The 18,875-nt window shown below is 46.1% G+C and overlaps 1 protein-coding gene across 1 annotated transcript in view; it reads right to left on the bottom strand.

Moving 5' to 3' along the window:
* Positions 1-425: 425 nt before the first annotated feature.
* Positions 426-18,875, bottom strand: part of LOC144824371 (fish-egg lectin-like) — a 62,191-nt gene continuing 43,741 nt past the window's right edge. Inside the window, exon 4 of the mRNA XM_078683482.1 lies at positions 426-866. Coding sequence (XP_078539608.1) covers positions 722-866 — 145 coding nt within the window. The 3' untranslated portion in view covers positions 426-721. The remainder of the gene's footprint in view (positions 867-18,875) is intronic.

Below are 18,875 nucleotides of genomic sequence, written 5' to 3'. Positions count from 1 at the left end.
CCTCCAATGGATTCTCTGGTCTGTATAAAGAGCTCAGGACAATCCACCCACCTTCAATGGATTCTCTGGTCTGTATAAAGAGCTCAGGACACTCCACCCACCTCCAGTGTATTCTATGGTCGGCATAAAGGAATCAAGACACTCCACCCACATTCAATGGATTTGCTGGTCTGTATAAAGGACTCACAGCACTCCACACACCTCCAATTGATTCTCTGGTCTGTATAAAGGGCTCACGACATTCCACCCACCTTCAATGGATTCTCTGGTCAAGCAAAGAGCCGTTGGAGAGCTTGTAAACTGCTTCTACCCACATGCTCAGTGGAAGTCAGATCAAAGAGCAACCATCAAACGTTCAAGATCTTGAGACACACAGGTTCATTGTTAAGGAGTCCTTCTGCAATAAACTTTAATGCTGACTTTTATTTTTTAAATGTTTGACATTTTTATTGCAGAGTTCATTGACACAACAACAGATGGCGTGAGTGGGATTGTAGAAAGGAAATTCATTGTGTCAAGAACATGCAGCGGGAGAAGAAACAGTGTAAAAATGTGAAAAAAAAAGATGGAGGTTGGAGGGTAGAGAGAGAGAGGCATCAGTACAGGGGATCCATGAGAGAGACACATGACCTGGAGCAAGAGAGAGGAGGACATGTCAAGGGCAGTGTGAATCTTGCTGATGGTGGATAGAGACGCTGGGACCTCTTCACTCGCTTTCGATTTAGAGAGTGCATGTGTATACCTTCTGATCAAAGAGGACAAGCCAGAGCCGGTCCATATCTTCTGACACGTGTTTGATCTTGAATGATTTGAAGTCCAGCTGTTCCCATTCTTTTCCAATAGGGTTATCATCGCTTATTCCAGCCCTAAGAACAGGTCAGAAGATGCTTATTGTAGAGATCTGCTGGCACAGAATCAACATTTACAGTAAATGCACCTTTAGGACTCTGCAAGCCCTCATCCACCCCACGAGAGCCTTCTCCACGCTGGCTACAGACATTTGACATCCACACACTGGCAGAAGGATACTGTATAATAGAACCCCAGACTCAGCAAGGACTGATGAAAAAACATTCTACTCAATGTCCTATGCAAAGAGTTGAAAGCAGTATTATCCACCAAATTAACAATTCTCAGAAAATGAAAGTGATGCTGAGTGGGTGTTCTTGTGCTTATTGTTACAATCCATTGGGTTGTGGCGTGCTCTGCTGTCTGAGGTCATGGTGAAAAAGTTGCAGAGATCTCTGGGGTCAGACATTACTGCATTGTGTATCCTTTCAGTGTGGGAATCAATGTATAGATATCAAAGAGTCCACTTCATCAGCAAACATCCGAGTGCCAGAGTAGGTACACATGGACACATGGCAGGTACATGGGAAGACTGACAGACTTACACAATGTGCACTGCAGTCTTTTAGGGTCAAAGGCAAGGTTTATCTATATAACACTTCAAACAATTGTGGAATTATTAGCAAGAACTCCTGGTGAAATGAAGACGTGCAATTCTGTCAAAGCCCAACAGGTCAGGTCAATGCACAGGCAATGTGCAGAACAATGCGATGTCTACCAGCATAACAAAGGACCCTGTCTGTTATAACAGAAGACACTGACCAGAACACCATTGATGAGCTCATAAGCTGCATCACTGATGACATCACATGGGACACAGTAGGAGACATTGGCAAAGACTCCACCTATTTTACAGCAAGGTCCATGACTGATCACTGGAAATGCTTTTGGGGTGCCCTGGCATTGATCTTCTCTAGTCTCTATTGCTCAGCCACACTCACCTGATCTTAATTGAGGATTTTAATGACTCCAGTGTGGGAGGTGTACATAGGAATATAGCAGTATTTCCATTACAAACCTCTATGGGATGTGGAATATCTGCAAGCACTTAACATGCCAACCCTGACCCCTCAGGGATTGTGGAAACAGATCTAGAAAACACTTTTGCTCAGTCACTTTTGCACTCTTGTTCTCAGAGAAATATACTGAATACACAATGGGACGTTTTTAATATTTTTACTGAACCATTAGTAAACTGCAGGTATAATTCCACCAGTGTGTATATGGAGGCATATCAAACAGGGTGGTAATTAAGCTTGGCACAGATTACTGAGTTCCGCTACGCGAGACTCTCTGAAGTGCAAAAAAACTCTGCTGCGCTATGTGGAGCTCTGCAAGTGGTGGAGTTATTTTAGATAAATTCTGTTTGTAGTGATTTTCAGTGCCAGGTGCTTGTCCACACTGTCCAGTCATCGCAAACTGCATCATGCACAGCACAAGCGGGTGCTGCTTCCTTTCTGCCGCTCGAGTAGATTTTTACTCGAGCAGCAGCTTTTTCAATGAGAACGGGCAGTTTTTCAAAGCAAGGGTCGCAAGCATACGTGACCACTCGCAAAGAGAAGTCTGATTGCCTGCATTGAGAAATCTCACCAGGAGGTTGATTTTCCCCGGTGGTTCTCGCCCACTTGATATTAACGAACGCCAATGAGGAAAAATCTTGCCGGGCGGTGGATTTTCCTCGCTTGTGCAAAAAAACTTTGCCACACGGACCTCTGCAAGTGAATCAGTTTCTTAAGATAAATGCAATTCGCAGTGATTTTCAGTGCCAGGTGCTTGTCCGCATAGTGCAATCATCGCGAACGGCATCATTGACACCGCAAGCGGGCACTTCTTTCTTTCTGCCACCAAGTGCATTTTTCCTCGAGCAGCAGCTTTCTCAATGGGAATAGGACGTTTCTCAACACGAGGGTCGCAAGCATAGATGACCACTCGCAATCAGAAATCGGACTGCCCGCATTGAGAAATCTTGCCAGGAGGTTGATTTTAGATGCTCATGCTCACCGACTTGCTGTTAATGATCTCGAACTATGAAAAATCTCGCCCGGAGCTAGATTTCCTTGCTCACGCTTGCCAACTTGATGTTGGGGAACGCAGGCGAGGGAAAAAACTCTGCTCCACTATGTGGAGCATAATTTTTCGGAACTCTGCGAGCTCAACGTAACATGGAATGCATAAAATTATGCAAAGTTTGCGAGCGGCCCAGAGTTATTGGTTTCCGCATAATAGTTTTTGGGGACTGACTTTTTACTTAAATAACATATTATAACATGTGTATTTGTAAAGTACACGTTCATCACTAGGGGTATCTTGGCACTGAATAACAGATGTTTGCTGTTACTCAACTCAATGGTACTCATTTTATCGACCTCAGATGGATGAAAGGCTGAGTGGATCCACCGGGATTTGAACCTGTGACCATGAGGTCGAACACAGGCCCCTGCAGTAGACGCATTAGTCAACTGAGCCACTAGACCCGGGTCTGCACTGCACGCAGGACGCTGGGTTTTCCTTAGTAAAAGCCTCATATATTATCTTATGGTTATTTCAGCACACCTTTTTTACACTAGAATAACACCAGATCAATAAAGGCTTTTTGAAAAACATCCATACCGTTTATTCTGTGTAACTCTCTGAGACAAAGTGAGCACGAGTGACTGAGCGAAAAATATTGGACTGTTTCCATAGTCCTGAGAGATCAGGGTTGTCACGTTCGATAGTTGCCAAGAACTATTCTCTCCTTGGTAAGAGGAGTTTCTAGTGGCACTGTGAGCTAGCTGGTATACAGGCTAACATACTCGGTATGGGTGCTTAGAATCAGTCTGGCACCAATCCTACAGCATATGTTGTCTAAACTTGCATATCTTAAATAGGTTTTATAGGAACTAAACAAAAAGTAATTGTAAAGGTATACATCCAGTTGAAGGGCTGGACCAGTGTTCTGAAGGTATAGATTGGACTGAATAACATAACGCATGATTTGATGTCATACATGGTGTTGAATACCTAGATCAGTGATATAAATGTATGCTCAAGGGCTGGACTAGTCGAGCGAAGATATATTAATGCTGAAGACCCAGTGTCAGGCATCTGAAGTGAAACTCTTACCGCCAAGACTTGCACCGGAACAGAGTCGCTAATATCCTAACTCCCTCCGAAGGATGCCCCAGAGTCCGTTAAAAAACATGACCCTCAGGTACCCCCAGGGTGAAGGCGGAGTGGATAAAATAAGAAACAACAGAGGAGACCGCTCTAGAACTGTTCTTTCTGCTTCTCTTGCTCAGTCTGTTCCGCAGACATAAACTTTGGAGAAGCCTTCAGTGATATCAAAGAACATACATTAACACATTTCCTAACCTACTCTATACTCTATCTCCATATCTTATCTATTATACCTTATGTTCCAGATAACTTGCTTCTCCTCTTTTCTTATTATTTGTTCTCTTGTCTTTTTTCACTTCTTAGTATGATGACAGCTGTTTTAACAAATTAAAGATTACTTCGGTATTCCAATTTAATTGCCTTTTTAAATGGTCTTATCAATTTACCTCTTACCATCTAGTTTTTACTTTGTAGACTTTTAATCAACCGACATTCTTCTTTTAAGGGATCTGTAAACGATGTCCTCTAGAACCTAAATTCCTAGCTACTTGAATTATGAATGTCTGACTAATATCCTAAATATCTAATTAACTTATACTAAATTATGCGCGCAAACTAATTTATTCTAATTACCTACATATTGCCTAACCTATGAATTGCATTCCTAACCTGTATATTTTGAATAACTATGTCCGTTTCTTTCTTGTCTTTTAGGTGTCCAAAAGGTCGCTATTCTCAGGTAAACACTCTTCCTGGATTGTCTTTTCTTTCTTAATTTTCTTGATACATTTTTAGAGTTCAAATTATCATTGCCCTTAGATTGAACCTAGCATTAATAAACTTATCTCTGTTTATCTTCTTCTCCTCAGGAACCGCTGCTGATGGTGGCCTCTTGTTGAAGATCCTACCAGAAGGTAGACTGAAGAAGGAAATTGCGAGGAAGTGCAATTTTCCTTTGACAGGTAACGCTGAGTTTCTTTTAAGAAATCCTATCCGTTGGCGCTATCTTTAAATACGCGGTGAAAGGAAATGTCAAAAAATGCCACAACTACAGGAACGAGGAAAATATCTCGGAGCTCAGCAAACGTTCGTCCAACTCGGAAAACCTCTTTAGTGAAGTGTGCATTAGTTAGCGCTTCACCAAAGCTCAATACCTGTGGAGGAGCATGTCAACTAGACCGTCACCTCGTCATCTTAATCGGTGGCCATCTCGGAATTCCGCCGATGACTTAGATCTCTCCAAGTATTGGTCAACGGATATTTTCTCTTACCAACACAGCGTGAATTACATTTGAAGGTAGATATTGGATTAATTGTCTGATGTGGAGTTCTGACACGCAGAGCAGTGGTGTGAATGTATACATTGTGTTGACAACCTTGAATATATATACAAATTACAATTGATGCTAAATGGTGATATAAATGTATACACCATGTGGACGGGCTGGACCAATGATGTGAAGGTATACACCATGTGAAGGTGCTGGACCAGTGATGTGAAGGTATACACCATGTGGAGAGGCTGGACCAGTGATGTGGAGCTATACACCATATGGATCAGCTGGACAAGGGATGTGAAGGTATACACCATATGGACGGGCTGGACCAATGATGTGAAGGTATACATCATGTGGAGGGGTTGGACAAGTGATGTGAAGGTATACACCATGGGCAGGGGTTGGACAAGTGATGTGCAGGTATACACCATGTGGAGGGGCTGGACCAGTGATGTGAAGGTATAAATTGTCTCGAAGAGCTGGATCAGTCATGTAAGGGGTCTTAATGTGGCCCATACCATGAGGAGGAAATATGCTCAGCCAAAGGAGAAAATTAGATGAAAGAATCGTGTTAGTTGTTCATGAGTAGGAAAGTCTTTTTGATTCTGTCTATACTTTAATGAGCCCTATCGGTTACTGGGTGTGATTCTCCACAACAAGTTTGTTCTGTTCTGGCACTTGCTAAGAATTGGACAGAATGGATGCTGAAAAATATGTTTAATGATTTAGGGGTTTTAAATACAATGTTTCTGCAAGAGAAGATTCAGGGAAAATAATTCAGTATAGGTCATGTGTACAGCTACATTTGACAGAGGAGGACAGCACCACCCTCTAAGAAAAGTATCAAGATACAAGAATTCATAGTATGGGGGCATTGCCTGGTGCCGATAAAGATAGCAGCACAATAATGGAGCGCCCATGAACCTACCATCCTTCCTGATATCTGGAATTCATGCAACTGTGCTGTACACATAGATTAAGGAGAACTTGCAGCATCCCAGAAGAAGCTGATTCTGAAACATCAGCTCCAGACCTACAACACATGCCTGGCCGGACTCAACGTGATGAGGGCGGGCGGGCCCATCCCCATGGAGCGGCCTACATCAGTGCAAAGCTATCAGAGGTGACAGCCCTCCAGGAACGCAGACGGAGAAAGTTTCAGGTGAGCCAACAACTTTAAAGTCCTAGTGTTGATGACCTGACCCAGGAAGGGAGATGTGCACGCAGCTCTTCTAGTGAGTCCCAGGATCGCTCAGCAGTTGGGTTTGGGGTATCCTGGGGACTAGGCTCACATACTAGTTTAATGACTGCACAGACACACTGAGTAGGGTACCGTAACTGGTCTAGGGCAAATGCGCTCAGTGCCTTTAATTGACATGGTCACCTGACTTGTGACGCCTGTGATGGGTGGGTGTTAGTTTGTGCTTAACAGGGTAAAACACTTGAACGTATCCAGCCGGACACTACATCCCTCCCAAACTTTAATGAAAAAAAAAGAAAACAAATAAACAACACATAGCACCAAATGAGTCTCTTCAGGCTGTAAGCCAGGCAACGCTGGAGCTTTGGTCGGGATTCCATCAGTCGCTTAGGCGATGCTCTTTACACTGGCCTGGTTTTGCGGTGTTGAAGTCTATGTACAAAAGTTCAGTGTCAATGCATCTGGAGCTGTGGTGAAATCCACTTTGGATTCGTAGACAATCTCTGTGGGTGAGGCCTTCCTGTGAGGGTGGCGTGCTCAGTGACCCTCCTCACTCCTGACTGCTGAGCGACTTTTGACTTGCCTCTTTTGCCTGGACTCCTCTGCCACTGGAGCCTCTGGGATGGCGTTCCTTGCTGGTTGTCAAGGGACCGTGCGGGGCTTCGTGTGATCCACGCAAAGGTGTAGCTGCAGAACTGTCAATGGATTCAAAGCCAAGTCGCTCATGTAGCTTCCAAGGGTGGTGTCATTGACTGGCCTCCTCGCAGTCTGGACTCGGGTTCTGCGCCTCCCTCTGGCGATCTTGTGGGTGACCAGTCTTCCGCCGTGACCTTCGTAATTCTTGCGCCTTGCGTGCAGCTGCAGCTAAAGCATCTCTCCTACATGGACCCCCTTCGCACGGGAACTCCACCGAGGCCCTTGTCCCCCAGAATGCCAAGTGACCACATGTGCTGTGCGGGCAGTCTTGTAGGCCACACTTAAGGGTCGCTGCAGAACTCCCACCAGGGCCACAGCCAAGTATTGTGTAGTCACCAAGGGCGGATCTTACAATGGCCAGGTGTGCTCGACTTCGGCAGGCTGTAGGTTAACTGGGGTGTACAGACTGTTCCTGGGTGATTTGCCTCCTTGAGCTCCGGTTGTTCGGGGTGTGTGTGGATTCACTCGGGTAGTGCAATGCTCCTTGGTGATGATGCACCTGGGAGGTGGTAACAGGAAGTTAGTTTTCTTCAGTGGGCAGACAGGCGGTGATCTTCTGTAGGGGTGACCTTAGGGAATGAGGGACTTTGTGGCACTGCTCCATTGTCTGCAGGCAGGTGCACTGCGAGGTGGGGTGCTATCGATACCAGGCAGCTGGTGACAGGTGAGAGGACGGTCGAACTACGAAGTGTGGGGCCAGGACGCAGATTGCGCTGCTAGCGGTTTACGGTCGGTCTTCCCACTGAGCTGACTCCAGTGACGTCTCTGCACCCCGGTGGCTGGCTTGTGCGGATGAACACCTTCCTCAGTGCTGGTGCGAGTCCTGGTCCTTTCGCTCTCCTCTGTTCTATCTTGGGTGCCTGTGGTGGTTGTCTGCCCTGTGGCGTCATGCCACTGTTCTTTCCTCCTTCTTCCGACCAGACGTTCACTTGGATGTGGCGTCCTGCCACCTTCCTCATGTTGGCGCCACTGGACATCTCACTGGTCGCGTCGTTTTTGTGGCAGTCTTTTCTTTCCATTTGTAGGCCTGTCCTGTCGTTAGGACTTGCTTGTTCCTCTTGGGGACTTTCATGGTCGCCATCCCCTCCTCAGGGATTTTGCGGTGGTCTGAGTCTCCTCGCTCGAGGGCATTGTGCTTGCACCTCGGGCCTGCGCCGTTGTGGCGGCCGCTTCTTCCTTTCTTCCAGTGTGCTTGTCCGGACTGGTCACTTTGCATGACAGACTCCTTGTCTGCTGTGCGCTGTGACGTCTGATCATGTGTCGCCATGCTGTCGGATCGCCTGTTGCTGTGGAAGCCTGCCACATGAAGTGTGCGACTCCTCTCTTGCCTGTCTTGGGTCCCTGTGGACTCTGTCGTGAGTCAGTATGAGAGAGGACACTGTTTCCTTCGGTCCACTGTGAGGTTTGGCTAGGGCAGTGGAGACATAGATGCTCTCCTACCTGTGTTCAGCAGTGCTTCTTTGTGGAGATGCCTCTATCTCCCAGGCCCTGCCAGTGCCGTTACATTCGCTGGTGAGTCTTCCTGCGCACTCCTGGTTTTGCGGCCTCCGTCCACTGTGTGGGCACCCTCTACTGGCACTCGGCGTGCACCCTCTTCTTTCTTGTAGTGGTGGCAGTTCACCACTGAGGGTGGGTAGCACAATTTCCCTTGCTTGAGGTGGCATTGGACAGCCAGTGGGAGTTGAACGCTCTGTGCCTGTCCTCCACGTACCATGAGGCTTGCTTTCCCTTCTTGGGCTTTGTTGCTCATGACTGCTTATGCTGGTACAGCTTTGAGGTTCTAGGGGCTCTTGGCGAGGTGTGACGGTCTTTCTCCTTCGAAGGTAGAGGCAGTTCCTTGGGGCATGTTGTGCACTCTTCTTCAGTCCTGGCTGTCTCTCTCATGATATTTCGGCTGCTGTTTGGGGCAAGGACACCATCGCTCTCCTTACTTTTGCTGGACTTTGTTTGGCTACTTGATGCTTCTCTTGGTTGAGGTATCTTTGTGTGTGTTGGGTCTCTCAGGGTTTTACCAGTCTCTTCCTCTTGTCTTTGTTCAGCGCAGCTGAGGCTTTCATGCTGTGTACGTTTTTCATATGGGGAAGGGTTTTTTTTGTTTCATTTTTTTTTTTGAAGGGCAGTTATTTTATCACATCACATTGCTTTTCATGTATAATATTGCCTGTGGGGGTGTTTCTGTCACTTTTCTGCAGGTAAGTGCAGCTCTTCTGAGGCTGTGGGCTTTTTCATTGCTAAGTGCTCCCTTCACATGGGTGCAGTAACCGGAGATGTGCACTAGGTGGCACTGCAGTGCAATGTTCTCCCAGCCGAGCAGGCTTGGCTAAAGCTGGCGATCGTGCAGGAATGGAGATGGAGTTGCGGGGCTCTGTGCAACGCTGGGCGGGCCTGGTAAAGGCTGTCTCGCACAGTATTCCTGGAGAGCAGAGTCACCTGGCTGGGAGTATGGGCTTTCAGTGCGGGGAAAGGCGCATCCCGCCTCGCTGCAGATGCAACAGTTTTCTACCCCCCAGCGCCACCCTCATCGCCACAGAGCTGCAGGGGCGGGCGCTATGCAGTTGGCGGCCTTGAGCCAAGTGCAGCCTTTTCCTCACTCCGTCATGGGCCCACAGTGCTCCCACATTACCAGCGAGTCGCAGTAGCCTTCCCTGTGCTGTGGGACACACCTTTTCTTACAGGCTGTGCTTGACTTGCAAGTGGATGGGGTGAGTGTGCCACTCACGTCAGATCCACTCACCGCATGCTGGCCACCTACGGGTAGAGAGGCTTGAAATCCATTGGGGGCCCACAATGCTCTGGGGACCAGGCTGAGCTACCTCTCTGTTGTGTCTTTACTCCTAACGATGCTCTCCACAGCAGTGAGGTAGTCTGACCGCTTCCGGCTAGAACAGTTTCCTTTGCAAGATGGCTTTGCAGCTTAGTTTCGGGGATGGGCAGTTCGGTGCAGCGTGATTGGGACATTCAGCTGGTGCAGGCTTAGTCCTACTGGGTGCTGCGCTTAACAGTCTCAGCCGGGTGTATGTTCCTCGGGGCGTCGCTCACCTCTTGCATGCTGCTGCCTGCATTGATCACCTCACGCCCAATGGGTAAGTGGGCTCTGCATTGGGTTCACCTCTTGATCTAATAAGACTGAGATGAGAGGGAGTGGGTAACGATTCTTCTTTTTGATTTTATCTATGGCACGATAATCTATGCAGGGTCTCAGATCTCCCTCTTTCTTTGGTATAAAAAACAAAGGCGAGGACACCGGTGAATGAGAAGGCCGTATAAAAACGTTCGCTAAACACTTATCCAAATATTCCTTCAGATGTTGATGTTCTTTTTCTGTTAATGCATAAACTCGACTGCATGGCAGATTGGCACCTGGTTTCAAGTCAATTTTACAGTCGTATGCTCGATGGGGGGGGTAATTGTTTGGCTTCTTTCTCATTGAAAACATCTGCAAAATCTTGGGTCAGGCAGGAAATTTCTGACTGCTCCTCTGCTGCTCCTCCACTGACTGGCCCCTCCCTGCAAGGCTGGGCAGTGCTGTGTCAATGGGTCATCTGCTTACAGGTGCTGTTGTTCTCACTCGTGTGATGGCAGCGTGCGGAAGGGGTGCTTTGTGCACAGGCTATACTTCCCCTTCAACCAAACAAGAAATGGCCAACTGCACATACACGGGGCTCGACCAGTTCATCGCCACTGTGGTATTCTGGGCGCTAGGCCCACATACTAGCTTAATGACTGCACAGACACACTGAGTAGGGTACTGTAACTGTCCTGAGACACGTGCGCCTGGCCCCTTTTATTGACAGGGTCACCTGACTGGTGACACATGTGATGGATGTGTGTTAGTGTGTGCCTAACAGGGTAAAACACTAGAATGTGTCCAGCTGGACAGTATAGGCGTGTCAGACTCCGAGGCCCCAGATCAGTGCGGCACACTAATCCCTGGATGCAGGAGGGCACAAAGCTGTCTGAGAGTAGAGCAGGAGACCGGCATGGCTGGGCCTGGCCTGCAGCAGTAGCCAAAATCGGCCTCGCCACATGCTGAGACACTGTACAAGACCCGGGACACAGGCAATCGTGGAAGAGGAGGGCTGTGCCAGAGTGGGACAAGGGGAACCCAGGACAAGATGAGCAATCCGTCAGAACAAGAAGAGCAATCCGTCAGGACAAGATGAGCAATCTGTCAGGACAAGATGAGCAATCCATCAGGACAAGACGAGCAATCTATCAGCACAAAATGAGCAATCTGTCAGACCGCCACTAATAGCGAGTCCTCACCACGTGACAGCAGATTCCACGCCAAAGAGACGACAGGAGGGCACAAAAGGAGACCATCCAAGTGGAGACGTCGGCCAGCAAGACTCAGACCTGCCCCCTGACTAATTCTTAATCCCAGAAGCGCACAGGAGGCATAAGCATGTTACAACCAGTGACTAGACACTGGGGGATACAACCAGGCACCCTACAACCAGCAGAATGCCTGGATATGGCAGGTATGGTGGACCTGGGGGGCCGGGGAAGGTGGATCGGGGCACGACTGAGGAAGTGGGATGCTAAATACCTGGACTTGATTCTCTTCCACTCTTCAGCCATCTCCGGCCAGGTGAACCTGGGGGGCAAAATGGCCCCCTAGATATGGGCAGATGAGGCCGGTGCCCCCCTGGTAAACAGAGGGTCAGTGGGGTGTGTTGGCTCATGAGACAAGTTGGGGCAGCCAACCCCTTAACATCATTAAGCTATAGTTAAGGGTGACAGGCGCTCCGTAAATTGGGGAGTAGGGCAGTTTTAGTCCCAGAGTGCAGGGTTGCAGGGAAGGGGGAGATGAGGGAACAGTTCACTGTCTTAAAGTTTTAGCAGCAGTTACATGGGACATAGTGACTCACAAGAGAACGCACTCCATGTGCATGGGGAGTGAACTCACTCCAAGCTGAGAGATCCAGGCCAGGAAAGGTATAGCTCATGAAATACTTCACAATGGGGTTGCACAAACAAACTACACTTAAAATTATATCCTGGAATGTCAACGGGTTGGGGTCCAACATTAAGCATACATTGGTGTTAAAATATTTAAAACATCAGAAACCCAATCTAGTCTTCCTGCAGGGAAACTCACCTGAAAGGACAAAACTGCTGGTCCTTGGACAGGTGGGGGTACACCCTAATGGTGCATGGGGGCAACTCTAGGGGTCAACGAGCACAGTAATCCTCCTTCGTCCACAACAGCATATCCCCTGGCAGAATCTGGAGAGACCCTCTACATAGATTTGTACTCCAGATGGGTTAGGGATCTGTATGTACCCTACCGGGGATGCAGGGAGACATCTCCTGCTCCCTTGGTGTAGCACTTCTCGATCCACAGTTAGGTTCTTGAATATTGAAGGAGACAATGGCATGTCTCCGTCGGAAGACAGATGGCTGGAAAAAGGAGATACCAGGAGAGGAACCTGGAGGCAGTGGGCTGGGCTGACTTATGGAGGACCTAGAACGTGACGGAAGGCCGATACACACACCTATTAGCATGACACTGCAGACTTTCAAGACTAGATTACTTATTTACCCTCAGGGAAGGAGTAGAGTGCTTCTGCAACACTTGATGTGAGGCATATCTATCACTCTCCAGTGGCAACATGGTTGCTGGTACAAGTGATGGACAATGACAGGAAATTTGAGTGCCATCTAGTAGAGGGCACTGAACGGTACTTCAAACATAATAAGGGGTCTATGTAATGATAGTGTACCCTCTGGGAGGCATACAAAGCGGTGATATGGGGACAGTTCTATGCCATAATTGGGGTAACAAGAAATGGAGACAGGCTGCGACATCAGACACTATAGTTAAAGATAAAATCCATAGAAGCAGAGATAATAAAGGAAGGAGAGCAGGGATGGGATTGAATGCACCCGGAGTTGCAACAACACTGGCACTTTTTACCACATACTCTGGACCTGCCAACTAATGAAACATTTCTGGAAAGGGGTGATAGAGGTGATGTAGAAAGTAACAGGTCAATCAGTCGCACTAGAGGCCAAATGGCTGTTGCTGGGTCACAACTTGCTCCCCCAGATAGACTGCTTCCATGTGGATGTAATTCACTGGCGTACATTACCACTTTCGATAATGGGAAGGGCCGTCCTCTTCAAAATGATGACCCTCCCACACATGCTCTACATACTCCAAAACACAACTTACAAAATCAGCAGCATACAGAGCTCACTATTGTGGGACGGAGGCGCGGCACAAATCTCCTTAACAAAATGACATTGTGGAGTCTTTGACGTTGACCAAGAGGTCCCAGACCTCTATTCCTTCTATCGGGCGTCCCAGCTGGTAATGGTGAATGAATGATTAATGTTTTGGAGGGAAAGACAAACCAGCATACAGGGTCGATCATCGGGCCATGAGGAAAAGATGCTACCCAGTACTCCTCTATGGGAGGGAAAAGAAAGGATCGCTCCCGATCCACACAAAACCAGTACTGCAGGCATGGAAAGCAACCTATTGAGGTCTGGGGTAGAATGACAAACTAACAGTGGAAGCCCCACTGTGGGATAGCAACAGCTTGGGAGAGGTGAGAAAGCTACCTCTACACACACTATGGCCTACAATAGGAATTGACAAATTGGGAGATGTTTGGAGAGGGGGCACACTGCTATCGTTCAGGGAACTGCAGTCCGAGTACGAACTAGAGCAGGGGGAGATCTTCTGATACCAACAACTAAAGCACGCCTTGAAATGCCATCTATTCGAGGGAGAACACATATTGGACAACTCCCCCATGGAAGACTGGCTGCTCCTATAGCATGCCAACCAAGGCAGCCTCACTAATAGTCAAGTCAAGTTTATTATGTTTTCGGCTCTCAAAAGAGGGCCACATATAACAATCACATAACTATACACCAATAGATACAGTAAAGATCACAATAAAAGCCGATTGAAGGATCACAACATGAACACTGGTCGAACAATCATCAAATAACATCTACAGGTTTCATTAATAAATATCTAAAAAACCCTTAAAAAAGTTAAAAATTTTGAAGCAAAACATTTCATTGGGTGAACAATAAAGGGCATGAAAGAAAGTATTTACATTAAGAATTCCTAATTGTAGACAAATAGATTTTAACCATTTAGAGCGCAATGGACGTAATGCAGGACAAATAAACAGAACATGATTTCGGTCCTGCACTGCCTTATTACAAAAGTTACATACAGGAGATGTTCCATACCACTTTGCTAAAAGTGAATTAAAAGGAAGCCAATCATGTCTTAAAAGGTACCATAGCCTTCGGACTCGATGAGGGATATTCCAGGAAACATACTGCTGGGCCTGCTTTACTGAATACGTGCTTAGGAGTAAATCACCACCCTTCTTTTCGTGTAAAGCAGTCATATCCAATTTAAAGCAGAGTTCCCAAGATGCATGTTTCAGCTGAGACTTTAGTTGAGAAGGAGAGAGTAAGAACAAAGTACTTTCGTCCAACTCTAACATTGTTACAGCTTTTCTAATTTTTTTTACTATTAATGAGAACTCGTTTAAATTGCCCAGCAGTTCCTTTTTAATATGTGCCCGTAAGGAACCCGATTCACCTCTGGCCAAACAGGCCACCCATCTTACCAGGGCAATCAACCCCTGTACCCAACAGCTCCGAAGGCCAAATTCCAGCCTGCATGCGGTCACGGAGCAAGCTGTATTAAAGGAAGAAATTCTTCTTAGAACCTTTCCCTCCATTAACTGCAAAAAACCCCAATGCCTTAACTCCACCAGTTCTATTCCGTAAAGCAGAGTTGCAGGGATTTTTGCTCTATACACTTCCAAAAATCGGGCAAAGTGTCTTTTCCCTGTAGCAGAATACAGGGAACATAACCCCATACCATGGGCCAATGCCTTACGCGAATTATGTTCAATATGGGGTTTTTCGCTTAGGTTTGCCGAGATTATTTTACCTAGAAAGGTGTAAGTTTTAACCACCTCTAGTCTCTGGCCTCCTATAGCCCATCCGAAGTTTACAGACCTACATTTTTTTCTTCCAGTAATGCACATGGAGGCATTAATCTTCATAAAATGTGCTTCTGCAAATAAATGTAAAGCTTGCAGGCGATTAGACAAGCCCTTAGGAGTTAAGTCTAAAATGAGGATATCATCCGCATACATTAAAACAGAGATGGATGAACCTCCAACTACCGGGGCTAAACCAACACCTGCAGCAATGGAAGCAGGAAGGTCCGCAATATATAATGAAAACAACATGGGGGCCAATAGACACCCCTGTTTCAATCCATTCAAGGATGGAATAGTCTGTAAAAGACCCCTTTCTCCGCCTTGTAACACCTTACACCAGGTATTCGAGTGAAGGGATCTTACAAGTTCCAGTAGATGGGGCGGCATACCCAATACAGCAAGCTTTCTCCACAGCGTCGGACGGTCCACCTTGTCAAACGCTGCGGAGAAGTCTATAAATGCCGCGTATACTCCACCTCCTCGCACTTGTACATATTTGTCCATAATCACTTGAAGAGCAGTTAAGTTATCAAGTGTACCATGCTCTTTACAGAACCCAGTCTGTTCCAAAGGTAAAATACTATTTGCCTCCACCCAATCTGTAATTAATATTAGAAGACACTTAGCAAAAACTTTTCCGACGGTAGTTCATGGGTTTGTCCCTCTCTCCCTTCTTAAATAAGGGTATTAATCACTAATATATAAAAAGATAAAGATAAAAAGATAATGAACAACTCACCAGACACACTTGTCCAACCGATAGAGTGCTGGATGGAAACCTTTGCCCTGGAAGATGACGATTTGAGTAAGGCTCTGCAGTGTCCCAGAGAGATAGCCATAGGAGCACTATTCCGCCTGGTTCAGCGTTGGGTACTACATAGGTCGCATCTATCTAGGTCCAGAATATAATACAATATACGACATGGGACATAGAGAATCAGCTGAATGCACCCGGAGTTGCAACAGCACAGGCACTTTTTACCACACACTCTGGACCTGCCAACGAATGAAACATTTCTAGAAAGGGTTGATAGAGGTGATGTAGAGAGTAACAGGTCTATCAGTCCCACTAGAGACCAGGTAGCTGTTGCTGGGCATAACTGAGGAAGAGAAGTGGCCAAACACTCACACACCTGGTTAAACCACGCTACAGGGGTGGCAAAGCGCAACCTGGCTTGACTCTGGGGAGCAACAGTTCGGGACAAGGAGCAAGACCTTGACTGGTGCAAATTAGCTGAACGCCAAACATACTGGGCCCTGGGCTGCCCTGGCAAATTCAAAAAGAATTGGGGGCCATGGATGCAATACAGAGGAGCTAATGTAGCAGGAGGAGGAGGGAGGTAGGGGGTGATGGGTCACTGAGGGAAACAGAACATGGGTCAGCAGCCCGCCATACTATGCAATATGTTACTCATGGGGAGTGGGTAACACATTGACAATCGTCGATGTCCAGGACCCCTGTGAGCGGCATACAATGTTGTCGCTAATCTACCCGTTAATGGTCTGTGGTTCTCAAATAACTTCTTAATAAAAAGAATGTTTAACAAAATAAAAATAATTCAAAGCACATCCTATGTACATCTGTAGTAGACAAGGGGGCATCTACCCCTCTGGTTGAGGCACGTAGGAGTAAAATAATTCAACCTACCGCCTCTGTATGAAAAATAATACAATGTACCTATGGTGCATATCTATAGTACTACAGGGGAATGCAGGCTCACCCAGGAAACAGTGGCTACAATGTTGTTATTACCACGCAGGTAGGTAACAACACGGTTGTTACAACAACTGTGTTGTTACCACGCGGGGCTTTACATCGCAAGTCGTTTCTATCACTTGCGCTAGGTGGTGCGCAACACCAGGGAATGCGTTGAATTTTAAATCCAACACATTCCCTGCTGTTGCGCTAACCGGAGTAGGAATAGTAGTTTATATAATGTCTATGTCCAGCGCGCCATTTAGTGTGCAAGTCATAGGACTGACTTGCGATGTAAAGCCACACGTGGTAACAACAACGACGGCACACCCTAGTAGAGGAGTGTCAGGGTAAATTAGTTCAACCTACTGTTGTGCCAGTATGTATGTAATGTCTGTATGGAATGTTGAGTGTTGGATGACAGAGTGAATAGAATGTTAGTGTGCCTGGTGTAGATGTGGAATGACAGTTGATGAGAGAGGGCTGAGCAGTGAACATCCTGTTCCTGGTGGGGTTTTTCCTGATTTAATCCTGTTCATCTTACTTCGAATAAAGAGCTTCAAGAATCTACCTGACCATTCATCATTTTATTCACTACATTTTGGCGACAATTGAAGAACTCACAGCGTGCTACATCCTATTTACAAGGTACCTCCAAGCAATACTACCATAAAGAGAAGAATTCAATTAAGGTAAAGGACTTTTAAATTATTAAAGTTTTCTCCAAGCTACCTGGCACTCCAAAACCCCACCAGTGACCCCGTAATCGGTCGCCCTAAACTCTCAAGTGCCAGATCTAGCTCAAGGTCACAAACCCAATGAGAATTGTTTGACCTTTAAATTAAAAGTACTGTTAAGAAGAATGCCTAACGAGTAAAAGACTATTAAATGTCAAGTACTACTCTGACACTCGCTTACTTGCTACAAAAAAAAAAAAAAAAAAAAAACGAGTGGTTTTCATTTAAAATTCAGTTTTGTGGAAGTCTGAGAGCAAGAAATTTAAAAGACTACTACAAACAAGAAAACGAGTGGTTTCTGTTAGAAAACGGGTTATTTCCTTTAAAATCCTATCGTGTGAGAGTCTGATCTTCTGAACTTATTTCAGTAACAAATGATGTGGCATCTTACGTTATTCCAACTGCCAACTGCCTTTCACACGGAGAGCTCCTTCCACGGTGAAGCCATCCTGCTTATGATGACGTTTGAGAATCTTTGCAAGAGTGCGTGTCACGTCATGACGATCTTTCCCAGCCATCTGCATATTCGTTTCCGTGGTAACCGGAAACAATGCTACGCCATCCATCTTGCGGAGCACATTCCTCTGACACTCTGCCCGCGCTGGTATTTCATAAGTCACAGCGCCTTTCTCCTTGTGCATATCAACTCGTCTTCACACACGAGATCAAGTTTGACTCTCCATTTCAATTACAATTTTGCTGACACAGGGGGAGGCAAGTGGAGAGAACGAACGCTGACGCCGTATTTAATTTCCCAGTTCAACTAATACTTTGCTGTGACAGAGCGAGGTAAATGAGGAAGAACAGATACATTTGGGACTTGGTGAGAGAAATGCTATCGGAAGTATTCAAATATTGTCATTCTGTACTTTTCTTTTTACGTGGACCTGTCAAGCCTTGAGGTGTCGCAGCAGATGAAATACTGACAGAGTAATATTCATTCTTCATCCTTTCTACTTAGTTTTCAGTTACTTTAGTCATCATCTTACTACCATCTGCTGGATAAAATCGGTACTCTACTTGTCGTTGCTTCATAGAGCTCTTATTTATACATGGGGACTCATTTGCTTACTACTTAAAGGTTATGTTATAGGTATTTCAGCATATTTCAGCAATTTACATAACACAGTAAGGCTATAGTAACTGATACAGTTATATCACTAAGACTGCAATGTTTATGATTCATACACCAATTCTTTTAAGCTGCTTTTCTGTTAATAGGGTTGCAGTGATGTTTAAATAATTTATACAGCTATGTTTAAATAATTTATACTGCTATTTACGTTGGTGCTTTGTTTAAAATAATTCTTCCAACCATCTAGTAGGTCTGCT

The sequence above is a fragment of the Lissotriton helveticus genome, chromosome 3_1 (assembly GCF_964261635.1).
Source record: "Lissotriton helveticus chromosome 3_1, aLisHel1.1, whole genome shotgun sequence".
Classification (NCBI taxonomy): domain Eukaryota; kingdom Metazoa; phylum Chordata; class Amphibia; order Caudata; family Salamandridae; genus Lissotriton; species Lissotriton helveticus.
The sequence above is the reverse complement of the archived record's forward strand: the minus strand, read 5'-3'. Positions and strand labels throughout refer to the sequence as shown.